The 27,011-nt window shown below is 43.3% G+C and overlaps 1 protein-coding gene across 1 annotated transcript in view; it reads right to left on the bottom strand.

The window, feature by feature from the left end:
* abca12 (ATP-binding cassette, sub-family A (ABC1), member 12) overlaps positions 1-27,011 on the bottom strand; it is a 93,644-nt gene that overhangs the window by 420 nt on the left and 66,213 nt on the right. The window contains exons 42-57 of the mRNA XM_030080150.1: positions 26,628-26,715; positions 26,113-26,221; positions 23,566-23,620; positions 21,498-21,675; positions 20,671-20,786; positions 16,050-16,212; positions 15,506-15,759; positions 12,168-12,372; positions 11,381-11,490; positions 10,345-10,495; positions 6,562-6,696; positions 5,750-5,853; positions 3,906-3,998; positions 3,608-3,713; positions 2,302-2,439; positions 1-610 (exon numbers count right to left, since the gene is read on the bottom strand). The exon at positions 1-610 is cut by the window's left edge and continues 420 nt beyond it. Coding sequence (XP_029936010.1) covers positions 503-610; positions 2,302-2,439; positions 3,608-3,713; positions 3,906-3,998; positions 5,750-5,853; positions 6,562-6,696; positions 10,345-10,495; positions 11,381-11,490; positions 12,168-12,372; positions 15,506-15,759; positions 16,050-16,212; positions 20,671-20,786; positions 21,498-21,675; positions 23,566-23,620; positions 26,113-26,221; positions 26,628-26,715 — 2,113 coding nt within the window. The 3' untranslated portion in view covers positions 1-502. The remainder of the gene's footprint in view (positions 611-2,301; positions 2,440-3,607; positions 3,714-3,905; positions 3,999-5,749; positions 5,854-6,561; positions 6,697-10,344; positions 10,496-11,380; positions 11,491-12,167; positions 12,373-15,505; positions 15,760-16,049; positions 16,213-20,670; positions 20,787-21,497; positions 21,676-23,565; positions 23,621-26,112; positions 26,222-26,627; positions 26,716-27,011) is intronic.

The raw sequence follows: 27,011 nt of genomic DNA, 5'->3' as shown, positions 1-27,011 counted from the left end.
ATAAACAGTGCCCCCACCACAGACAGAAATTGAAAATTAATAGCCTACACAATTCAATTTAGCCTTCATGAGTAACAGGATTACTTGAGCTAAAAGTAAACAAAAATTGCACTTGTTGGAGCCATCAGATATGACAAAAACGTCATAAAAAGAAAAAAACAAAAACAAAAGAACTAGTTTGCTAATCAACAGTGTTTGTTTGTGTGCCTCTATGTGTGTGTGTGTGTGTGCGTGTGTGTGTGTGCAAAAGTGCGCCCTTCATTATGTGTGTTTGTGCATTGATTATTGCTTAGAGACAAGCCGGTTTAAAGTGGCAAAAAAATGGAAATGTAGCTTGTCCTTCATTGGGTCAGTCAGAGGACTTTCAGCAAAAGAATTATCAAAGCATCAATAGTTTAGACTCTTTTTGTTCACATATACAAGAAACAGAAACGCATAATTGTCTTTCATTTCCCAGTGCACATGGACCATGTGAACTGGTTTTGATGGAGGTCAGTCAGTTCTACGTCTGAACGGCGTCGATGGAGCCCAGACTGTCACAGTCCTCTTCTTCGCTGTGAATCGGGATGGTTTCCATGCCAATCTTCCCCATGGCAAAGTTGATGAAGACCTGTGAGGGTTGAGCAATAATTTAAATGCTGCGCTGATATTAAAAGTCATATTTTTTCCTTGAACTCTTGCACCTTAAGCCCCCGACACACCGAGCCAACAGTCAGCCGCCGGCCCTGAATCGACCGGCTGATTCAGTGTGTTGAGTCAGCAGCAGAGGCCGTCAGAGAGCCAGAGCTTTCTGACTGGCAGCTTGGTCTCAGAGAACTAGGCTGCAAGAATAGAAACTGTGTCTTATCCTCGGAAAACTCTGGATTTTTTTTTTTAATTTCTGCATGATTTTCTCCCAGTTTGCCACACAGCCTCATCAACAATCAAGATTTTGAAAAGCATGAAATTCATCATGGAAGTGTCATCAGTGATAATACTTATTAGTAGGGCTGGGATGTTTATCTCCAGGTTTGATAATATCACAATACTTGGGTGCCGATTCGATATGTATTGCGATTCTACAAGCATTGCAATTCGATATTACAATTTATTGCAATTTTTGCTTTTTGAATCATCCTCTAGTTTGTGGATGTTAATTTCCATAAAGCTGTGATTATCCTAAAGGTCACAATAGGTTTATACATTGAGATCAAGTTTCAAAAAATGGTCTCTTGCTATCCACAAGAGTCTCAGCTTTCCAGTCAAAGCCAACTGATGCAGCTCCAAGACTGTTTGGGCCCCAGTCTGCACACACACACCATTTTACAACAGGCCACAAGAACACATGTGGACTGCAGGCTTTGGGGCCCAAACTGCATGGGATTAGCAGAAGGTGGGCGTGTCTGCAAAGGGGAGAGAACCCATTTTCATTCAGACAGCTGGAGGTCAGAGGTCAAGGGACCCTGCTGGAAATGGCCATGTTAGATTTTCCCTCGCCAAAATTTAGCCGAACTTTGGAGCGATATTTAATCCTGTGCCGTCAACATGGCATACTTTGTACAAATGGATTCCTTAGGTGATATGATACCAATATCTTTACTTTAAATCAATTAAAAAAATTGCAATACTTAAGTGAGTTATTTTTTTCCTCCCCCTACTTGTTGGGTCCACAGACAGTCTATATGAGCTTCTCTACACTTTTACACACATCTGTACAGCTCATTCATACAACATAAAGCTTATAACTTGCAGTCTATAAATTTGTCTCGATGTTAAGTCCGATTTTTCGTCTCTCCAATATGGCGAGAGCGCAGATTGTATTGATATTGTGCTAATTTGCGAGCAAGGTAGGTAACCAGAGCTAGCCCAGGTAAACAAACTGCTGCCCGTCGGCCTCCAGCCGCGTCCGGCGGTGTGTGTTCATGGACGGTGTGGACAGCTCGGTGTGTCCCAGCCCTCAGCCGGTCTTGTCTGTCTCTGCCTTTCACCTCAACATGTCGTCCCTCCCAGTCCCACGTGGGCACGGCAGTTGAAGAATATCATCACTGTCTGAATTTAAAGCGTGTGTATTCTCTCTATAACTCACATTCGCTTTATTTTCCCCCAGGCATACCCTCTGTCAGTTTCCCTCTGACTCTTTATAATTTTCTGAACTCAGTCTTTCACACCCACTCAACTTTCTTTCCATCCCCACTCCTGCTCCCCCCTCCCTCCCGTCTCTCCTTCTCTTGACTCCTCGCTTTTTTTTTGTCCTTGCCTACCATCTCCCAGCATTAAAAAAAAAAAAAAAACCCTCTCATGCTCATTCTGCTGTTCTCTCACCTCATCCAGTGTGGTCTGGGTGACGGCGAAGTGCTTGATCTGCAGTGCCGTCTTGTTGGACTCCAGCTGGTCGAAGATATCGGCCACCCCGCCCGGCGCCACGGGCACGTGGTACTCCAGCATGGTGGAATGCTGCTCCTGTGAGTCAGGAAACAAGGCAGCACCGTGTAAGCACCTTCTGCAGCAGCTATAAAGCCTAGGAAAAAGCGACACCGTGCAGCCAATACCCTGCAAACTCATCGCTGGCAGTCAGCTGTTGTATTCTCTCTTTGCAGTTCATTCAGAGGTAACGCCAAATGGCACTTTCTCACCTCGTATTGAGTGATGCTCACTCACCGCATGCTGCACTCTTGCTAACGTGTGTAAACTCGGTGCACAAACTAATAATAAAAGTTACAGTCGCTGGAAGCAAAGTGACAGCCGGGCAGCCGCTTCGCTATCAGGGAACGGCGGATGAAAGGAGGAGAAAATGAGACCAGAAAGGCTTAAACGATGCCTTTAAACATGTAGAGGAACTTCACATAATCCAGCCGGCGAACACGACGGCAGTGTCACGTTATGGCTGCGGTGCTCAGGACCCAATCCCACAGCTTTTCTCGCCATAGGTAGGTGACCAATTTGTAGAGCCAGCTGGTTATTTTCACAGAATGGCTTCCTGACTGCAGGGTTATAAAAAAAACCTGGTGGTCGTAATGTACAAAGAAACCTTTTGCCACCATTACTGTGGAATCTGGAAAAGGAGGCAGTGGGGAAAAAAATAATACAGGAATAATTTAAAAGAAAGACTGGTCAAAATGTCAGCTTGCAGCAATTCATCTGCATAAATCTCCTGTATAGTCGGATCCAAAAATCTGCAGTCTTTTAATCAGAGAAAAGCTGAGGGATGGTCTTAATGAGCTGGATGTAAGATTTAGTGTGGAACTGGTGAATTTCCAGTTCATAAATCACACCCTGCTATCTCAGAAAAATAAGAGTTATGGCGTGGAGTTTATGCCATAACTCTTGAATGAATGACCTACAATAAATAAGTAATAAATCCAGCGGCTTAACATTCATTATAACAAAGGTGGATGACACTGACCGCACAATAGCTGACTGCTAATAAAAGAACCTGCAGGTTGTTAATATTAGTAATCTGGTGTATTGATCCGGAGTAACCCAGGTTATCACCCGGCGTACAGCTACATCCATCAAATTCCTACACACTTTCTATGTTTCTTGCAACACCTCACACCACAGTGCACAAGAGGACTTCCTCTCTTCTACCCGGTCCTTTTGATTCCCTCGGGCAGCAGGATAAGCTCACCTTGAGATAGGTGCTGGGGAAGCGGTGCTGCATGAAGCCAGTGATGGCCTCAACATCACAGGAGGCCCTGGCCAGGTACGTCTTCACAGTGAATCCGCTGCCGAACCTGCACACAAAAAGGGGGGGATTTCACAAACAAAGCACAGCGTTATTACATGTTGGCGAGTCACAGAGAGGCTTCTGTCGCACGCAACTGCAGTGAAGGCCGAGAGACATCGACCATGAAAGGCCACCTGGGGGGAGAGGAGGTGGGGAGAGCCGTAATGGCTGGCTGGGAGGAGGAGCAGAGGTCACTGACCTGTTCTTAATGTGCTGCAGGGAGCCGAGGCATCTGAACTGACCCTTCACCATGATGGCAAGACGGCTGCAGAGCGCCTCACACTCCTCCATGCTGACATGAAGAGGAGAGAGAGAGAGAGATGCAAAAGATAAAACATCACACTGGAACATCAGTAGCATCATTAGATATACCTTCCAACATGCAGCAAAAAAAAAAAAAAAAAAACATGTTCTGCTTCACTTTATCAGCATTTACAAATAGCCATATACCTGGCAATTATCCTTTTCATTATCATTATTGAGGAAAAAAAAACAAGACAAAGACGTCATCTGGCACAAAAGATGCAGACAACTCCCCTGTGTGCTAATTAGTAACATATATGTAATCTTAATTTTGACCTGTAATTATATCACCCCTTTAAGCCAGTTAGTGTAATGTTGAAAGAGCTGGAACACAGTGAGGAGACGACTTTTTTTTTTTTTTTTTTTACTTCTGTCAAACTCTAATGATCCATGTCTGAGATACTGTGCACGGCGCATGAGTGAACAAATAAACAGATCAACAAATGAATGAATGAACAAATGAACGGAGCAATGAACAGTGAAGTATACACCCTTGTGTTAATTAGTGTTATTTTGATTTTGACCAGGATGCAATGCAAGATTTGCCAAATTCAGATCAGCAGTGATTAACAGATTGGCCATATCTCCAATAATACAGCCAGATACCTAATAAACCTAATAAATACAGCCATGCTATAGGTTTAGTACGACAACCATTAGGTTCATCCAATGGCTTTTGAAAGCGTAGAAAAACCAACTGAATAATTTTATTGATCGCCCCATCATGACAAAACAAGCATCTGTGCATCCATAGCATTGTACGCTCTTGTTGGATTGTGTAACTTAACTAAAAATGCAGCAGAAAGGCACCAGTCTCTACCATGCCAGCTCAATCAGGCAACGTTAAGAGTAAAATCTGCATTTTTAAGTGTACTTATGATGTCGGCTAATCCTCTAATCTTCACCGAACGTGATGCACTGACATGAACAAGGTCTTCGGCTGACGCAGTGACATCAGTGAATGCGAGGAGTTGTTCATCTGTTAGGGGGAGCCACCCAGAAACTGTGTGATTGTGATTAACCAAAACCCAATGCTGCTTCAAGTAAATTATTCACTGCAAAAACTCAAAATCTTACCGGGATTATTTGTCTTATTTCAAGTCAAAAATGTCTTATTCCTAGTCAAAATATCTCATTACACTTAAAATAAGACATGATCACCTCAGAAGTAACTTGTTTTTAGACAAGTGTCTCTTGTTTCAAATGAAAATTTGCTTGAAACAAGTGAAAATTTGCTTGTTTCATTGGCAAAATTTGTTTCTTGTTTCTAGCTAATTTTCACTTATTTCAAGTGAATTTTCACTTTTTCCACTGGCAAATTTTGCCAGTGAAACAAGCAAATTTTCACTTGTTTCAAGCAAATTTTCACTTGAAAAAAGTGAAAATTGTCTAAAAACAATTTACTTCTGAGGTGATCATGTCTTATTTTAAGTGTAATGAGATATTTTGACTAGAAATAAGACATTTTTGACTTGAAATAAGACAAATAATCTTGGTAAGATTTTGCAGTGTTTTTTCTATGGGCATGAAATCTCTCAGACCATGCAGAGGACCACGCAGTTCTTCGTATGACGTGAAGCACGAAAATAACCAGAGCTGGAACTTGAAAACAGTCATTTAAGATGCTATTTTTGCCTTTTACTGAATGCACAGTGTCAAGCTGCTAGACCTGCTTTGATGGATAGTCGGCGCCACGGGAGCAACGCGACAGCAGCTGATGCGCGGTGACAGTCGACTAACCTGTGAGAGGTGAGAACCACGGCACATTTCCCCTTCACCTCCTCAGAGATGATCTTCCAGAGATGACGCTTGGTGCGTGGATCCATGCCAGAGCTTGGCTCATCCTGTGCAAAGAGAAAAAGTGAGGCGAGATATGTGAAAGAGAAGAGTGCACGAGAAGAAAATAAAGAGAGAACACCGAGATAGAGAAATCAAGGGAGATTAAAAAAAAAAGATGGAAATGTCAGAACAGAGAGGATATATGAATTGAAGAAGGCAGTTTATGATAAATATGCCGCACGTAGCAGAAGTGAAGAAATTAGGACGGGGTGAACAAAAACAGTGAGTGCAGATAGGAATGGCAAAATAATAAGGGAAAGAGCAGGCCCGGCGTGTGACAGATAAATCAAACAAAAAAAAAAAAAAAAGGAAAGACTTGTAGAAGAAACAAGGACAGAGGAAACAAGACAGAAGGGCAGAGGGACGAGCCAACAGAGGACGGGCAAAATCAGAAAAGACAGATAAAGGAAAAGGAGAGGAAGAGGAGGGACGAGCACAGGAGGAAGGAGAGCGAGCACGAGAGAGAGGATGTGATGGAGACGTGAGGTAGAGGCAGAGTTGAATGCTGGGGGGAAGACCACCCTGGGGTAAGCCTGGGGAAGCAAACTAATTAACTATATGAGATCTGCCAAGTCTGGGGGATCGATGTCTACTTTACTTCAAAGACCCGCTCAGGAGGAACAGTAGTGTAAAGTTAGTTTCATGTTTGTTGTCGGGCTGCCAGACAGGCAATTTAATGAACAGCACGGCGGCGTTAAGGCGCGGGTCCTCACCAGGAGGAGGATTTGCGGGTGTCCAATGAGAGCCAGCGCTGTGGAGAGCTTCCTGCGGGTGCCGCAGCTGTAGCCGTCGGTGACGCTCTTCCTGTGGTAGTCCAGCTCCAGCTTCTTCGCCAGGTGGTTCACCACCTACGCGGGAAAACACGCCAGAGGAAACAGAAACACCACTTGTTACAGGACTTCAGCTTCTTAACTCAAATGAATCACTTAACCAAACCTCAGCTAAAAGGCGGCGACACCGGCAGGTCGTATTAAGTTGAATGCCAATTAGCCGGGTGCCGGGTTTAAAAGAGCTCTGACATCATCAGTTTTACAGAGTTTTCAAAGCAACACGAGCCGAGATAATTGGCCAAAGAAGTCAAACAGTTGTGGCCTGAATTTTCCAAAAGAACAGGTCACAAAAACTTCAAAATTATTTAATGGGCACAGGGAACAATCTAAAAAAAAATTGTTACAGCAAACGGCAAATAAGAACAAACTGCATCAGTGGTCACGAAGTCAAAGCTCGCAGACACAACAGACATTTAACAGAACAGTTGCTAAACAGCAGCTACGGCCTCAGATTGCTGCAGAGCTAATTAAATGTCGTGGTTACACAACCTAAGCAAACACAGTGACTTTAACAAAGCTAGTATTTTTTGGCAGAGCTACAGAAATCATAGGCATGCACACATCCTCCTGTATGTCAGGTACAGGGCTGGGAATTGTTTCACCAAGATCTTCACCGGGTCTTGACCTTCATCAAGCAAAACCCGATGAAGATCCCCCGGGGGTCAAGACATTTTTATCATGTAAATAAAGGAGTTTGTGGGGCATTACGCAGTGTGCGAGCGCATCTCGGATTCATTTATGGCAGAGCGGCCATTTGAAAACTGCCTGTGTCCAAGGCCAGCGCACAAAGACATACAACCTGATGGAAGGAGCGCAACACCTGAAGCCCTAAGAAATGTCAAAAAAAAGAAAAAGAAGCCTTTTTTCCTCCTATAAACAGCACCTATTCTTTCTTCCAGATGGGCACATGCTTAGAGAGAACCAAAGGAGGCCATCAAACTCAACCCACAGCATTTGTTGCCAGCTATTAAACACAGTGGATCTGTACTGGTATGGCAACCATCTACTGGGAACCAACAGGATCCTGGTGGCGGGGCTACTATACAGACTTGCAGTTAGCAGCTAGCCAGCAGTCGAGAATTTAAGGACGCCAAATTGAGATTAAAATGATTTGGCCAAAAAAAAAAAAAAAAAGATTCAATGGAAGCTTGGGGGAATGAAAAGAAACAAGAACTTGTATAGGAAAATATTTCTGTGTTTGAGGAAAACGGGCAACGAGCATGATTCTGACCAATGCTGAGTAAAAAAATTAAAGAAAGAGATGTCAGTTGCCTTTTTCTGATGTTTTTCTTTTGTTCCTGAAACACAGATAACAATAACAAGAACCAGGACACCTAATTCTTGTTTCTTGTTGTGCAGTGGGAAAGGTCCTCTACTCTAATAATTGATGATTGCGCTGTATGATCATGCAATGGTCATGTGGTGGAATATGACACCATTTTACAGGACCAGGAGCAAAACATATTCATGATCCCTCGTAATGTCCCCGTACGCATCGCTTAACAACTCCGAGAGCGGATTCATGAACACAAGGATGAAGCCAAACTCCCTTTGTGGCCTCCCAAGACAGCAGATCTAAACATCATTAAACCTTTACAGGAAGTCGATTTCCTCCTCCTCCATCCCTCAAAGAACTGGAGGCTTTCCCTCTTGCAGAAAAGTCCACTATTGACTGCTCACAGTTCAGGATGCAGTATGACTGCAGGACCAGAAGGATTAAAAACTGCTCTGAAGGCAATGAGCGGGCCTTGTCCTTATTGGCTACTTGATATTCACACAATGTTTGGTGCTTGTTATTTTGTCCTCCCCCCTGTAGATTATACGGACAAGTACAGCTGCAACGCCAATAACTTGGGTATCCACTCCCATGTAAATTTAATTCTATTTGTACATCAGTGATGGATTAACTTGGTGACTGCATTTTATTTCAGCCCCGTGCTGCCCTGTGCTGGGAGTTTCAGACAAAAGGAACTGATGAGGCATGGCTTATTTGAAGCATATCAAATCACGCAGTGAGTGTTGAACCACCTGAAAGGCCACTGATAGCAATTCACTCACTCACCTCTTAAAAAGATGGAATATGTGCGTCAATTCGAAGATCTAACAGAGCTACACTTGCCTTTTAATTTCGGTTTTTAATAACATATAGGCCTGCGAATGGTGCCGTAAATGCTAGCACTTGATTTTCTTACCAGACCAATTCTTCAAAAAAAAAAAAAGCTTGAAATATTTTCCCATAGGCAAGATTCAAACATGGATGTATTTTGCAAACCAGATCAATGGGCTGAGCCAATCCAATAGACACTGTACCTCCTTTAAATTCTACATTTTTCTCTGCAGATGGAAATGGTTGTCGCCTTGATGCTTGGGTTTGATTCTGCACTGACTGATCCAAGTGGGAGTGTGTGGTGTTACACCAGGCCTTCACATGCTGCAGACACAATGTCAGCGGCTGAATTTGAATGATTAGCACCAACAACACAGCACATCCTTGACTGGTTCGGATCAAAATATGTTGTGATTTTTTTTTTATGTTCTCTCATAAAAGCCCCTTTCTTTCACCTTTGATGTAACAGCTCATTAAGCTTGACAAAACCATGTAAATGTGAAATGGCCCCATTAAGGCTCGTCTCATTATCCTCAGCTAGGGAACTGTCAGTGGGAGACAACATAAGAGGAGCTCTATATATAACCTCATCTCAGCGAATTAGCCCACCACCGATACTGTGGCCATTACGGCCATTGTTGTCACCACCCTGACCAGAGAAGAAGAGCTGTAACGACAGCAGCAATGGTGATTACAGCCAAACGCATTCATTTCTATGCCTGATTTTGCCTGTGTGTGTGTGTGTGTGTGTGTGCGTGTGTGTGTGGGCGAATGTCCATGAACCCGTCTGCATGTTTCCGTCGGTAACATGACTAAGGCTGTCACAGCCCATTATTGTTGTGAGGCTTAAGTGTCCTTGGTTGAGCCATGGGGTTGAGACAGAGAGAGAGTTGGGTTGAGGTCAGTCTTACATGCTAAAATGACAATTTTGTTTCCATGTCAGTGCATTAAGGGGGTGATGCTGTGTTTATTCATTTATTTATTTATTTTTCATTTATGCACATTTAGGTTTGTAGATGCTTTCAACAAACTCTCATTCATCTTAGTGTTTCTACTGGAGGGGGGGGGGTGGGGGTGAAGACAGGAAATCACAAATCCCATCATACTTTGATTGCTTGCTCTGCAGATTCCACCGTTTTTAGTGGCAATGACAAACACACTCTCAGTAATCACCACAAAATGCAAGATTGATTAGCTTTCAAAGTGATGAATGGGGACAATGGGGCTGAAGTGACGTGTCAAACAAAATCCTCTCATCATCAGAGTGTCGTTTAAAATGTAAATTTGTCTGTGCTGATACATACAGCCCCGGCTTAATTTTGAGGCTCAGATTGCACGAGTGACAGCAAAGGCTCTGGCATCTATCTCCCATACAGTAGTGCAGCTTTCAGCTACAACACTTCACAGCCTCTGATTCGGTATGGATGACAGCGTCAGCTGCTACTATAGTCTTGCAGCGGGGGTGCACCGGCGCCTTTGAATTCATATCTGATCCCATGTCATTTCGAGGATGGTGTCGTCACTTCCCAGCGCTGTGAGAGTCTGCACTTCTATCTTACCCCGTCAATCTCTGTCTTTGAGATGCCCTGGATGCGAGCGTAGAAGTAGAGATGCTCCTCTCCGGTGAGCAGATCATCCAAGGCGTCGACTTGGGGACAATAACCGATCCTGATGCCCTTGTTACGGCACTCCATGATGTCTACCATCCTCCTGGGGGCAAGCATGAAGGGAGACACATCCTGTTGAGCGCGATCAACTGCCTGCTATTGGACAGATGGATAATGTACAGGCCTATGTGCGGTGCTGCCGTATATAGCGCGCTGTGCTGGGTATAGCCCTCAAGATACATCTTAACGATAATGAGAGAATTTGGAGAGAGCGGTGTGCGAGTAGAGCTGTGATTAACTGCGTGAGAAAGTCTGTGATACTTATGCTCTAAATATTAAGGTTCAAATTCACACCTGCTTCCTTCTGCGGAAATTTGTTGTGCACAAACTTATTCAAGTTCAGATTCATTAGACGGCGCAGCCCGGGCTCCCGTAAGGAAGCATCATCCTGGACTCTCTTATGTAACCCATCTGTTTTCCTCTCTGCTGATTCCTTTTAATTACTTCATTTATACATTTTTTGGGGGGGATACGCTGTTTAAATATATATATAAAAAAAAACAACCTGGTGTGTTTAATTACTTGTATGCAGTGATGTAGAGGTAAATAAACAGAGGGCATTTGTGACCTCAAGCAACGCAGAATTATAAATCAACTATATTTCCTGGAAAGACTGTATTGTAGTATAACTTTCAGCAGTTTGTTACTATGATGTGCACAATGAATTTAGATAATTAAGATTTATTGCATACCAAAAAAAAACAGGGTAAACTCTATTCCAACAATAGCAAAGGTGGATAAAGTGATTTATATCTGAGTTTATATATCTTTTCTTGTATGGAATCAAATTTTTCTTGCCTGCCATCACCTCACTGGGGCCACAAAGTCCGTGACAGAAAGAAGACCCCGATGTTTTCATGCTATTCTCGAGATGTTTTCTCCGTATGATTCCTCGATATGTGTTTTTAAATAGATCACATCAGCTTACCCGTCCCAGTCCTTGATCTGTGCTGTGCCATCAGTGGGGCTCACATCTCCAGTCAGCATCTTGAAGGTGGTCGTCTTTCCTGCTCCATTCACACCCAGCAGGCCGAAGCACTGCAGACAAGGACAGCACGCATTGCTTACTAACATCGATGACAACAATAAAAAAAAATTAAAAAAATCTCAGATGTTGTTCATACAGCGGTCTAAATGTGCGGTCTTAATTAGATTCCAGATGACAGCTTAATGTTCCCAGATTACAGATGTGTGATGAGAGATTGTGCAGATGTTGAGAACACTATTTGGATGTGTGGATCCAGACAGGAAACAGTGAAATAGAGGCATCGGATCAGTTTCCCCCTGCAGCCTTATGGCAGTGATGCAGGGGATATATTTGGAAGCAAAGAGTGAGGGGCAATTTGGTCCCAAATTAGATATTTTTTTTTTGCTATAACACTGTTATTCATGATACTTCTTTTAAAGAGGCAATAAGTGAGATCTGTGCTGCCCCATAGCGCTAAATGACCATAATATCTGTGGGGAGCTGATAGAGGTGTTATTCAATGCTGATAACTCATTGACTTTGCTGGATGCTGAGATTTCTGGCTTTCAAAACTCACTTTCCATTCCATTCTCCCCGTGAACTGGCATCTCAAGATATATTTTTCGGCAATTAGCAATCGCTTTTCGAGGTAAGGAAATAATGCAGTGCTTCAGGAGATACTGAGCCACTATGGTGCACTGTATGCTGGCTGGAATGCTCTCTGATGGATGATTGCACGTAAGCTCACCTCCCCTGCAGGTATGCCCACAGACAGCCTCTTGACGGCGTGGACCTTCTTGTTGAGGTGGTGGTAGACCTTGGTGAGCCGGTCGACCTGCAGGATGTCTGAACTAGCCGCTCCGCTGGACACCCGCATGTGTTCGGCCACCACGTCCTCGTCCTCGTCCCCACTGTTCACCTGGGGCACCGACTTCTTGCCCAAGATCAGGCGCCTGTGAAGTGAGAAATAATCCTGATAGCAAGGTGTGCTGGTGATTTATCAGAGGCAGCGTGAGTGACATGACAGTGCAAGAGACAGAGCAGAGCGGCAAGTTGCTGGATCTGTGATGAATTGAAAGTCTGTGACAGGAGGGGGGAAGCTTTACTAAATCTCTGAAGGATTTTAACAAGAGGAGGGAATCTATGCCTGATGGAAGAGGCAGAGGAGGGAGCGAGACACTCAATAAATGAGCGACGAATTGAAAAGAACAATCAGCATTTATCATTATTTCCATAGGTGCAAAACCCTGAGAGATGCTGAAATGCTACACTGATCTAATAAATGAAATGCGTGTGCTAAATGGTCCTAAACACTGACTACCGCCTAATTTGCAGAGAAAATGTTTTTCATTGCATATTAAAATGCTTTCCACACCAATTTGTGGTATGGTCCTTGATAAATGAGGCCCCCACCGTGCAACCGGAATCATTTCCACATTCTATGCATACATTTTCGATTCAATTAGAATTCCAAGTGTGTCTCGAACACTAGGTGTGTGCACACACAGTTCATGATGGTTCACAGCAGAGCAGTTCACTGCATCGACACACGGTCTCTCACGAGCACTACGAGGCAATTATCTATTTAAGTAAAAGCACAGAAGTACTCGGGGTGTCACTGCACTTTATAAGGATGCATACCCAACGATTCACTGATCACCAATCTTTTTTTTTTTTTTCAAAATAAAAACAAAAATATACATAGTAAAGGTACCAACATCTCCATGAATCAAGAGAGTCAACTATTTCAAATAACTCTGTGAATCTGGTCGGGTGCTGGACTCGGTCACCCCCACTGACTCCATATTACTGTTGGGGGAGGGGGCTGCTGCGACGGGCATCGCTTCAAAGGCTGGAGGGACTAACTGATCCGATCGGCTCAGCACACTGGATTGGTTCCTCTTGCTTTGGTTTATGTGTATCAGAGTGCCTAGTGGAGACGACTTTGGTTTACTTTTGGAAAAAAAAAAAATACTAAATAAGGTAACTAAAGTAACCCAGCTGCCAGAAATGCAGTGCAGTACAAATTATAGCTTTGAAATGGAGTGGAATAAAACTTAAAGTATCAAAAAATGCAGGATTAAGTAGATGTAACCATACACACTGATTGGAATTAGCATCCACTGTATGCAAAAAATGTACCATCTAACCACTGAATAAGAAAATTAAGAAACAAAACTATGCCGTATCCCAGCTAAAGCCCAGGATGACGGTGGATGTGGCCTGAGAAAGGACCGTCGTGGCTGACTTCCTCAGCACTATGACCCGGTCCCAGATAAGCATCAGAAAATAGATCAATGGGACGGACAGGCAGTTATTCAATTTCTCAGGCGCTATGTAAACAAGAAAGCCAATTTCCATAGTTTGGGTAAGGGATTAAGAGAAATCGGTGCAAGGCAGCCAGACCTGTCCTGGAGAAACCCAGTTATTCTGGCGCGTTTCCACTTACGCTGAGTAAAAAATACAAGCTCTATGTGGTCACTGAAGAATCCTTAATAATTTGAAGTCAATGTTATGTCTGATGAAATTATATATAGACCATAGCATCCTTCTCAACCGACTCCAGACCAATTTAAACATTTCAGGCACAGTTCTAAGCTGGTTCAGATCATTTTTGACAGGGAGAGACTATATAGTGTCTCTCGGTGATTCTGTCTCCTCCAAAAGTGAGGTCACTTGTGGTGTCCCCCAAGGGTCCACTCTGGGACCCACTCTTTTTAACCTGTACATGCTGCCTCTGGGAGGAATCCTCAGAGAGCATGAAATCAATTTCCACTCCTATGCGGACGACACTCAGCTATATATCTCCTTTTCATCTAACGACACTAGCCCAATTGACAAACTGTCTTCCTGCATTAACCATATTAATTCATGGATGTCACAAAATTTCCTGCAACTGAACCGGGATAAAACTGAGGTACTTCTCATTGGTGCCAAAGAAATGCACTCTCACTTTAATTCTCATTTACAAAAGCTTGCTATGAACACAAAGCATGAAATAAGAAACCTTGGAGTTACTTTTGACTCTGATCTGTCCTTTGAACCCCAAGTGAGAAATATCACCAAAAATGCATTTTACCATCTCAGAAATATTGCTCGTGTGCAACCTTTTATATCTAAAAAGGACACAGAAACACTTATTCATGCTTTTATTTCAAGCAGGCTTGATTATTGCAATGCCTTGTTATCTGGTCTCCCAAAGAAATCCCTGCACAAACTGCAGATGATACAAAATGCAGCAGCACGACTACTCACTAAGACAAAACGCAGAGAACACATTACTCCAGTTCTGAAAGCTCTTCATTGGCTTCCTGTTCATTTCAGAATCCATTTTAAGATTTTGCTCCTAGTTTTTAAATCCCTCAACGGACTGGCACCTGTGTATTTATCCGACATGCTGATCAGATACACTCCCTCTAGATCCTTAAGATCCTCCACCTCTGGTCTACTGATGATCCCCCAGAGTAGAACTAAGAAGTACGGTGATGCTGCTTTCTGTATCATTGGCCCTCGTCTCTGGAATAGTCTCCCAGACGAGGTCAGGCTCTCTGGCTCAGTGGCCAGCTTCAAAAAAAATCTCAAAACCCATCTCTATCGACTTGCATTTGCTTAATTGTTGTGCCTTTGTATATGCATATGTACGTATGTTTGAGTGTGTGAAGGTCTGTGTGCGTTTATGTGTGTGTGTTTGTGTGCGTGTGTGCTGGTGGATGTGGAAGGATTGGGGGAGGGGGGCAGTTTTACTTTACTTATTTATCTATTATTCTGCTTTTCTTTTATTTGTCTCTGTCTCCACTTTATTGATGTAAAGCACTTTGAGTTGCACCTGCTGTATGAACTGTGCTATATAAATAAAGTTATTATTATTATTATTATTATATATCTCTCAATTACTGAGAGAGTACATGTATATAGGGTTTTTGAGCAATCAGAGTAAGGTAACACATGTAAATGCATTACCTGCCATAACCCGGTTGCTGTCAATAATCTGGTTCCTTGTGTGCGTATAAATACACTGGGTGACAAAGTAATTGTGCTTCAGTACTTTCCACCACTGTCGGTGCATAATCCTCATGACCATCTCACCTGACTTTACGCAGGAGCCACTTGTTGAGCAGCAGGCGCAGGGTGAAGAAGAACAGGCCTTGAAGGAAGGAGGAGACGAACATCCAGCCCAGGGCGTCCATGCCAAACGGGTTCTTATACGCGTCGATGTTGTAGCCGCTGAGGATCTGGACCTCCATGTTCACCCTGGCCAGCTCCATCAGCCCGTTACCGAAGCTGAACTGGGGGAAGATCAGGAAGACGTGGCTCAGGGTCCTGAAGACACTCTGGATGGCCTGGAGGAGGGAAGGAGAGGACGGAAAGACAGTGAGAAATTAGAAAAGGGGAAAGAAAAAAGGACTGAGGATATAAAACCGCATCTAAGGTAGCCTGAGTGACTCATCCTGATTGCCATCTCACTGCTGTGTCATTTAATATGCAGAGTACAATTGCCCTGCGAAATGTGACTCACTCTCCTGAAACTCAATATTAACACAGCTACAAGTGAGGGACTGCTAATGCTGCATTGTTAGAGACTCTTCGATTGCTGTTAAACAGTGTCTGGACAACAGCATGCTGTACTAACCTCATTGTCATGCATCGCAATTTGACCCAGAAAGTACATAATGGAGGTGGACATGATGGTATTGACACTGATGAAGAGATTGATGCAGACAAAGGTGATGAAGGCCATCTCGGCATCCTTGAAGACGCCGGATAGGAGGTACATCCAGGGGAAGGTGGAAAACCTGGGGACAAGACAATGACGGGGTATTTTTAAATACTGATTTTCATCATAAAAGTCAGTAAAAAATATCTCTTCACACACCTTAAAATAGCCCTGCTGTGATGGGCTGGGTTGGCTTTCAAACAAAAAAACCCACAAAGCCCGCTTTGATTTCAGAGTTTGTTCTCCTGAGGACAGAAGAGGATATAGAGAATTTATGCAGTTCCCTCCATCAATGCCCCATCTAAAATGACATGCCTTTGCATTTTTTAACGGACTGAAGTGGTTTAGTCCTTTAACAGGCTAAATGGAGCAGCTGTGAGCCTGATGAAAATAGGCACCAGAGAACATTGAAGAGGGAAGAGGAAAAATACCAAACCATGAGGAGGGTAAACATTCAAACATGATGCCAAAAGAGAGGAAGATAAATTACTTCTCCATCTATTCCCTCGTGGCAGCACATCCTTTCCCGATTTTTTTTTTCTCTCTCTCTCTCTCATTCTTTTTTCTCAAATAATCTGCTTGTTCATTTGATTGGGGTGTTGGGGTCAGCGGGAAACAGAAGAGGAGAGAAAAGTGGAGGAAGAGCAGAAAAAAGGGGGAGGCAGGGTAGTAAGAAAGAGAGAGAAGAGAGAGAGAGAGAGAGGGGACAGACAGAAACAGATAGAGTTAGACAGAGACACAGCGTCTGATTGCCATGCCCAGAAAAAGGTGCTTGGTAGGCAGACTGTGGGTGCCAAGCCATGACGTGGAACAGAAGCAGGGAGGCTGCAGACCAGACCCAGGTGGGTGCAGGCACGCAGGCAGGCAGATGGAGCGGTGTGATTATTCATTGCTTGAGAAGGAGACATCTGTCTGATAAATGAGAGGCAGAGTGCTGAGTTGGCCTCCTCCTATCCGGGGCTCGGGATGGGACAGGGGCCCGCTACGGCACAGGAAACACCACAGCGCAAACTTCAGCTACAGATGGGGGGAACGGCAATTTAAATTGTTCCAGTAATTCAGATGTGCGAAGCATGGCGTGTCGCTGGAGTGGAGTTGCGGGCATCAAATTTGCATACTTATTTAAAATCAAGCAACAGATGAATCAACAGAGCGGCATCAAGTGTTCAAACAATGTGATTAAAAGTACAACTTGTAACATTTTTAAACACTGATGTATCATCATCAAATTCATTGCGATACCTCTGTATAATTACTGTAAACAAATGAGACCCTGTCTGAGATTCAACCTCAATCTCACTACTGTTAGTACGAGTGTTTCTCAAAATCAAGACATTTCCCCTGAGCCACATTGTTTTAAGTACCAACCCCCTCCTCCGGTGTCTTTAGCATCACTAAAGAGGATAAACATGTATTTTTTTTCTCTCTACTATGTGTCATTTCATCACCTGCCATTGCTACTGTACTCTGCTCTGTTTAATGCTGGAAGAATAGCACCTTATTTTGTGCAATAAAGCAATATTCCCTTTGTGCTATAAAGCAACACAGCAGATAATGGATAATGACAGATAATGACTCTGCCTTGATATGTAGTACATGCTCTGGGCCACCAGGGTGCCCTGGTAATGATTTATTGATAAAAATGTTGCACTAGTTAACTAGCTAATGTCACAAATACAAAGACAATGTAATTTCATCCATATAGTGTGACTCTAAAAGCTATAAAATGGGTACAAATGCTATCAAATTTCTTGTCTTTAGTTTTTGAATATTGAATATCTGCTATTTGAATATCTGCTAGCCATGGTTTTTTTTTTTTTTTTTTTTTTTTTTTTATTAATTTTGGTGCACAGACCCAAACCAAATCATGTTTTTTATTGAAGAATTCCCAGAGCTCTTTTCCATTCTCATGCCAGTCTGCTGGTGCTCTGTGATTTTAATATCCATGTGTGCTGTCCGTCCCTCACTCTCCCCTGCAATGTTATTAATGTGGTTGAGTCTTCTAATCTGGTTCAGCCTGTTAAATGTGCCACTCACTCCAAAGGCCATAAATGTGATTTAGCCCTCGTAACTGGCTTTACTCGAGACGACAGAGTTTAGACGGTATCCATAATTTACATTTATATTCCGGCCCCCATTTCCAAACCATACGTACCTGTCCACACTAGACTATGGCTCAGATTTACTAAAACCATTAAGGGTGCTAAAATATTTTCAGCGTTCCAAGTCAGTATTAAGAATTGTAATAGGTGCAAGACAATCTTGCCAACTGGGTTATGTTAATGGTTTTGAACACGCTAAATGTTTTGGCACACATTGAAGGCGTTAGTAACTTGGGGCCGATATACTGCATGCTTGTGAAGACAGAAAGCCACCGTCCTGGCTGAGTAAGCATTTAAATAAGCCTTAAGGGGGAAATGAATAAGAGGGCTTATCGCAGATGGAAAAAAAAAAAAACAAATTACAAATTAATCTTGACATGAGAAAGTGGCATGCGTTTCTGACCCGACCTCCCAAAACCGAAACAAGTCCGATATTATTTTCAGTGAAACAGATTCAGCCCAGTCCTCCTGCACAGCTCTCATTACCGAGGCTTCTCCAGAAAGGTGTGAGGAGCTCTGATAAAGTGGAAAATATTAGGTGCCAGATTCTCCTTCCCAGAGGTGTTATATTTGCCACCCGGGGTTGCCCTGCATCTTTTAGCACTTTGGAGCAAATTTCTCTTGAGTTCCTTGCAGATATAACTTTAGACATGAAATTATCATCTTGCTCTTGGGACATTATCCCCAAACAAATTGCTGAAGGAGGTCATTGGTACCCCTGGCCCAAATATGTCTGATATCGTAAATAGGTCACTTACTACTGGTGCAGTCTCTTATTATAAAAATGATATTGTCTGACCTGTCCTGAAAAAAAGACAACCTGGATCCCCTTGAGTTCCTTGCAGACAGAAATTTTTCACATGAAATATTCATTTCCCTCCTGGGAAATTATCTGAAACAACCGGTCATTGGTACCACTGGTAGCACAATTATATTTATTCTTAAACATGTCTATTCTATAAATGTGTCTCTTGATTGTTTACCATTAGTTGTGTTTTTAATGATGTTGCCTTTTCTGGAAAGTAAATTGCACTAAAAAAGGTCAAGTGTCAATTTACTCTCAAGAATTACCAACTCAAAATACCGATCCAAATTCCTTCAGTCAAATTTAGAGAAGAAGGCCTTTTTTTCCAAGTAATATCTCTCAAAAATAGTATTCTTTGGAAACTTTCAGGCATGCTTTAGAGCCCTCCACAGCACAGAGACTACAATGCCGAGGATGACCTTCTCCTTGCTGCTGATGAAGGTGACGAGTCGATCTTGATCCTCCTAGATCTTTGCAGCTTTTCACAATGTTGACAAAGGTCTACTGTTTAATTGCCTGGAAAACTGAGTAGACAGTGCTCTGATTTCTCTGTTGTGCTATGTGATGCCACCTCTGTACCGTCCATTTATATCCTTCCGCACAGGCACATCATCTGAAACCGTAATATTTATTTTCACCGGTGTGATTCAGGCGGATATTCACGCCTGCAGCCCCGGTTGACTCCAGCACACCCTCGTCCTCAGATGCTGCCTTCTAGATTTTAAGTGCTGGATGTCCAAAAATGTCCTCTAACCAAACACAAAATAAGTCAGAGGTTGTTTTATTTGCCTCAACCCCAAACTCTGTGAACTCTGCACAAGTCAATATGGCTAAGATTCAGTCACCTGTAGCTCTAACCTCCTGCTCCTGCCTGAGTCAGAGTCTCCTATCCTGGTTGCAGCTCGTTCAAAAAGCAGCTGCAAGGCTCTTAACCAGATCGAGAGGACAGGATCAAATCACCTCCATTTTAGCAGCTCTACACTGGTAGACTGGTAGTTTTAGAACTGATAGAATTGATCGTAGTGTCTGGCCTCCAGCTGCATTACAGACCTCATAACACCTTATGAGCTGGAGCACAACTTGACAAAATGGACCGGCTGGAAAGGCAGATAAAATAACCCTCAAAAGGAGAATGCGACACACCATTGCCTGGTCTGTCTGGCACTATCAGTGACTGCTTTTACATGTCACATTTACACAAGAACTGCCTTAGAAGAGCAGAAAAAAAATCACAATTATTTTGAAGTCTGTATCAGACTGGGGCAGGGTTAGGGTGGGTTTTGCTGGTCTGGACTGTTTTGCGTGAGTGTGTAAACTTCACTTGGCGACGCTTTACTTTGAAGTGCGCTGTGATGCATTTAAAAAAAAAAAAAAAATCAGAAAATTACATATAATTTACCATCATGACATCATCCACACAGATGCAACATTAAATATTCAATCTCGTACATTTTTTATGTCCTAGGCATTATATAATTCATTGGCTTTAGTGATATTTTTTGCTTATAATGCCTTTTTTGATGCATTATTAGCCCCACCTCATCTGGTCACATGTGCTCCAGTGTTACATTCATTTGAAATAAGTTGCAGATTATTACACTACATACGGCGGTGATGCCAAACCACTGACCCAAAGAGCACCAGGAGCAAGGTGACGGCGGCCAGATTCTGCCGGTTTGTGAACGCTGGGATCTGGAAGGCTGCGATGACGCCGACAGTCAGAGCCACGGGGATCAGATAGATGACCTTGGGTGATAAAATAAGACAGGATGACGCAACAGAAACTCATCTGACTGTTAAATCAGTGATGGATCTACTGCATTAGATTGCTGTTAGATCTGACATTTTCACACAGAATCCTTAAATTCTTCACACATACAAAGACACAACTGCTAATACTAAACAGCCACTCTATGGAATATATTACTAGTTCCCTGCTGTGCACATACAGTCTGTACACAAACAGGAATGGTAAGCAGCTGTGGGCTCTGCAGGATTTGTTTTAAAGCATCTCAAAGCATTTTAATCAGAATCAGTGGTAAAAGGATTTTGGGTTTGAATTGGACTGAATTGGATGCGCTCAAACATGTTAACACATCACAGCCAAATTGGGAAAAAAAAGCAACTCTATTTGCTCAGAGCAGGTAAATAAAAAGGTGTAATTTTCTCTGAAGGATAAATAAAACGTAAAAATGGGCTGAGATGCTCTTAGGCGGCAGCTGATGCACTTGGCTGGACCATCAAAGTATAGCCTGTGTGTGAGAAACACTGTGTGTGACATGTAGCGTTTGCATATTCGTTGACTGAGGTTTGAGGATTTGACCGGGATTTGGCTCTTGATTAGGCCACTCCGAACGAGATGGGTGCAAAAAATATCATCAGTTTCTGCCATATTTTTGCTTTCATTGATATAAAACACACGGTTGTTCACTTGAGGCAATAAGAGGGAGGCTTCACCATGTCGTAGAGGAAGTTCACAGCCCAGTAGAAAGGCTCGCTGATGCCGGCGATGTGCTGGAGCCTCTTGGAGCCGCTGTGGTGCTCGCTGACCTCGTAGATGGCGAAGCTGGCCGTCGTGATGGCGTAGCCGGTCAGCACGCACAGGGCCACTAAGATCTGGATCATTCCCTGAACCCTGAGAGACAGCAGGTCAGATGTCAGACGTTAAGACACAGTTACAGATGAATCCACCAAAAACAGCAAACATACATCGCTGCCATCAGCTCGCTCATGTTCTCTGCCAGTGCATTTTTATTCATCAACATCCACTCAGTATTTGCCTATAACCATTAGTATTCATGGACTGTGAGCAAGTGGCCTTGTTTCCCTTCAGTTTTTCCTCATTTAGATAAGGCTGCGGTACAAATGTAGCTGTAGGTTCAGATCCAGGGACAATAAAGTGTCCAAAATAATCAATACACCCCGGTGCTCTTGGCGTCACTGTGAATGAGGCCGTCTGTTGTCATCCTTTAACCAAAAACAATAACCCATTCTCCAGTCCTCCTACGAACTGTCTCGTGTGTTTGTCTGCTGGGACCTGACTCATTTGAACTATTCAAGGGTCTCACAATAAACAGAATCCCATTAATAATAAATCGCTTTGTTAAAAGAAACGCTCTGAATGGCTCTGAATGGATAATAGCTGCTGAAGAAATTGATTGTTTCATGCAGAGTGGAGCACCGCACTGCTGTCGCTGTATTGTCTGTACGCCAGCTGATGCTGCTGTTAAAAAAGCTCCGGTAACGTAAAGCCCATTGATGGCATTTGGCGAGGAGCATCCTGCACTCTCGCCGCACTAGATACCTGACAGCCGGCCGAGCCCTTGATCCCCCTGTTTCTATTCAACTCTGTCCTTCTGAAGAAACCTCTCATCCAAAGTTTCTTCACCCGGGCGCCCCTGCCTGTTCATCACAAAGGATCTCCAGCCTCCTCGCTGAGACGCCTACCCTGCATGCTATTTGTTTTGCCTCTCTTCCCTTTGGCCGGGTCACAGCACCAGCGACCAAACGGAATAAGCTGGATGAGGATGAAAAACTGGATGAGGATGAAACGCGACTGGCAGAGCGACAGTGTGGGAGGGAGAGAGAATAGCAGAGAGAGACGTGTGGTGGGGGTTGCAGAGACGCTACAGAGGCTAGCCAGCAGCAGCCACTGAGCGGGCTTGTTATCTGTACGGCCACGATACCCGCTGAATTTGTCCCGTGGGCGACACTGATGCACTGTAAGGATGAGACGTTCGGATTAATAAGCCTGCCGGATCTTTTAATGCTGCTAAGGCCAAATCAGTGCAACAAAAAAAAACAGCCGGGACAAAGGCAGGGAGGGATTACAAACTTACCTTAGCGGGTTAATGGCACATGCTACACCTGCAGCAAAGTTAGGAGGAGATGGAGAAACCGAAGGCCGGCGAGTGCTCAGTGAGATGGTTAGTGCTAATAAGGCTCTGGGGAGGACCTTGGTGGGGCCACGGCCTCAGCTTGCCTCGCTCCCGGAATGATTTATTTGATTTGATAAGCTGGTATGCACGCAGGTTTGCATAGACTGTATGCACATACATGCACACGCACACACACACATGCGCGTCTTCAATCCCCAGTCTGGGTGTCTAACACAGCCTGCGGAGTATTTTAAACAGGCTCATTTGGGAAAGTGGGGTAGAATCAATCCACCTCTGTGCCACCTTCAGGGTAAACACCTATTATATCGGGCCCCTGATCAATAGTGCAAGCTCAGGAAAATCCATTTAGAAAATCAAATATGGGTAAATACTGCTGTCAGGTACCTCCCGCCCTAACTCTACCCCGGACTTTAACGAGCAGAATGGAAATGTCGGGGGGTCCTATAGCGTGGCTTGGGCTCGGCCAAACAACAGCCAATAACGTTCATCACGACTTTGATAACTCTGGCATATTTCCGCTGATTAGAATGCTAATGCGGATATGTTCGGCGGGCGCAGCCATTCGTATTGTTGGATGTTGAGAGTCACTTCCTTCTGCAGAGGAGAAAGCTGAAGAGTGGACTTACACTGCATCTTCGTTGTCCGCCCGGCCAAAGTACGGGTGACTGGAAACCGAAATTGCTGCAATTGAAACAAACAGGCAAATGTTAGATTATATTAAAAAAAAAAAAAAAAAAAAAACAGTATATTTATTATTTGTATATGTTAGTATTTTTAGCACAGGTCGTAGAAGATGTATAAGAACTCAATTACAACTGGAATTTTGTTTATTGCCGTCATGTTTCTCTATGCATTTCTGCAGAATCATCTAAAATGTAGGACTCCTGAGGTGTTTTTTGAGGGTCGATGCTTTGCCCAACAGCACTTCGGCAGCATGGGCAGTTGCTGCTAATGCTGCTGCTGCTGCTATTGGCTAAAGTGGAATATACAGGATTGTCTTTTCAGCTGTCAATCAGCCGCCGTGCCTCTGAGCCAATTAACGAGTGCATTAGTCTTGTGGGATCTCTGCTGACCCGGACCTGTTGAAGGTCCCGACACAGAGATGGAGAAGCTGGCCAGTAAACAGTGCGAGGGGCTTCACACCTGACAGATAAACCAGAAAAGCAATCTCCCCAGAGCCTCCCGCTACCCCCCCCCCCCCCCCCCCCCCCCCCCCCCCGCCCCTCTCTGCTCTGAGAGGCTGCAGGTAACATTTGAATGATTACACTCTACCCTCAAGCACTCTTATTGACTAGGGGGAAGAAATTGCTTGCTTGAGTGTGGCTGCGCCTCTGTGTGTGTGTGTGTGCGTGTGTCTGTGTGTGTGCGTGTGTGTGTGTGTGAGCATACGCGTCTGTGCATGTGTTTTTGGAGGCGTTTGTGCATGCCTTTCTATTTGCGTTTCACCTTTGACAAAAATGTGCAAATGAAAACAGCTGGATCCCTCTGAATATGGTCTGTTTGAATGGACTAATTTCTCAGCGGGGGGGCCAAAAAAACAAACCAAAACCAAAAAACAACAACAACAACAACAACAACAACAATGCACTAAAACTAATGAACTAAAACCACTAAAACTGAATTTGAGGCTTAAGTATATTTAACTGTATTCAGGATAATTTAAGGCCTTGAATTTAGATAATATAACTTAATGCATTGTGTGACTTTTCGGGAGCTGCAGACATGCTGTGTGTGTGTGTGTGTGTGTGTGTGTGTGTGTGTGTGTGTTCAGCATGTGTACTCTTGCCCGGAGGCAGACAGTCAGGCTGATCCTCGGTGCTGAAAACGTTCCCTTAGCATAGCTCCCCAGTCAGCGGGACTCATCTGTATTCAACATGCATAGTGATGCAAGTCTGAGGACACACAGCGCCCCCTGGCTGTAATCTACTGAAATCACCAATGAGTTTAAAAATAAATAAATAAATAAATATTTACAGCACCCTCCTTAAACTGAACTGCACCCCCTTTTGCACAGCCCCTTGTTTCAAAAATTTAAAAAAAAAAAAAAAATGCTCTCCTGCTTTTCATCCATCTCCTGTCCATTAATGAAGTGAACATGACTTTTTAGTAATACTACAAAAAAGACTTAAAATTGTATGTCAATGGCCACAACACAAAAGCCAAAGGAAAAAAAATATGGGCAAAAATGAGTCTAAATGTGCCCATTATTCATATCATTAAATTGCAAACAATCTCACAAAATGTGTTAAGAGCCACACACTCCATGCAGTGCAACACACTGACATTTTTATCTCATTGCCATGGATACAGGTACCGGGAACCAAAGCGTTTGTATTCATTACCAAACACAACGGCGCTGCTTGGTTTGCTGTACAGCATTGTTTCTGTTTGTTAGTCAGCTGTGACAGGGAGCTTATTTTTATTCACTTTAGTTGCTCTGGCAGCTTGATTCAGTTTCAATGTGACTTGACGCTGTCAGATTAATGACCAGCGGGTTTTGTTAATCCACTGATGGCTTACCAATAAAAAAAAAAAAAAAAAAAAAAGTGGTAAAGTTACATGGTATGGTAGTCAATTACTTTACATGATCATTTCAACCACATGTTCATTATATTCATCATTATTAATAGCAGCAATAGTAATTATAGTATAGTAAGAATAGCAATATTAGTAATAGTAGTAGTGTCTGACCTCAGTTGCCTGTGCCATTAATATCTGGGGGTCTAAAAAGCAATTATATATATTTCAGCAGTACAATTTTTTTCTTTAGTAGTAATTTTGAATCACTTTCAGACATATTGCATAATGTGGACCTGCCAAAGCAGATAAAAATCTTCCTCTAATGATCGCTGATGTTCTTTTTGTTGAGATAAATAAAGGGCCCGGCCATTATTGGAAGCTTTACTGTATTTAATGATTTAGCTTTGAAGTCAGGTTATTGAGTGTGATAACAAAAGTGCGTGTCTAAAAGCCCTTTAAATCCACGATGATGGACTTATTAAATGGGATTTTGTTTTAAAGATTGTTAGGTGGCGTAGGAATTGACAGCCAACTAAATCACATTAAGGTTATAATCTGAGCTCCATCCCGGGACAAATCTCCACATGAGCCCTGTGTTTCAATTCGATTTTTTTTTTACTCTATTGGTTTTTTTTTGGTTGCTGGCAGCTCACCATATTTCCGTGGATCTTTGTCTGCAGGTAGGCTGGAACGTAGGATAAAGTTGTTGAGGCTGTTTAAGTATGCTGGCATCGTGTGGTGGCCCTCAGGGTTGTACCAGACCTACAACCATGCACACACACGCGCCCACACGCACACACACACACACACACACACACACACACATATATAAACAAGCCCACAAGTTGTTACTTCTCAGCATATGCAAGCCTAACATCACTCCAATAAAACCCTTTCCCAGCATTTTGCAGCCAAGGCCTCGAAGACACAATAAATGCAGACATCATCATCCGAGGGCCGTTACAGACTAAAACAGTGGCACAAGCGCCGCAGTAAACCATATTAACGATGACATTGATGGCGTAACAATGCAGCTCCATCTGCGTGCCGGCGCCTCGCTGCATCCGCATCCGCAACAACTTCACTTAGGGTGTCACGCTTAAACTTTCAGCGACTCGGCTCGTGCGGCAATTAAAGCGATAACGAGACAGGCGGCGGGGGACGTTACCTTGGACAGGGTGCGGTTCTCGGGCACTTCTCTCAGGTCCATCCGCAATCCAGGAGGGAGCGGCTTGCCGAAATCGAATCCACCATACCTGGCAAGACAGGTCACACCGTTATCGATTGCCACTGACAAATTAACAAACAGTGCTACTAAGAAATTTAATGTGCCATACCCCGATTTCCTTTTTTTTTTCTAATCAAAGCAAACGTCTACATGGACATCATAAACACTGCAAGCACTGCACATTAACACTGTGAGCAACATTCATTCATTTCTTCTTTTATTTAATACTTGATTTGGATTTTATTGTATTTATTTTTTTCCTCTCTCTCTTCAATAAGTTTTTCATTTTATGCATTATACTTTTAGTCATGTACATTTGTGCTG

The sequence above is a fragment of the Myripristis murdjan genome, chromosome 21, assembly GCF_902150065.1.
Source record: "Myripristis murdjan chromosome 21, fMyrMur1.1, whole genome shotgun sequence".
Taxonomy (NCBI): domain Eukaryota; kingdom Metazoa; phylum Chordata; class Actinopteri; order Holocentriformes; family Holocentridae; genus Myripristis; species Myripristis murdjan.
Note: the sequence above shows the minus strand (reverse complement) of the source record. Positions and strands in the feature narration are given on the sequence as shown.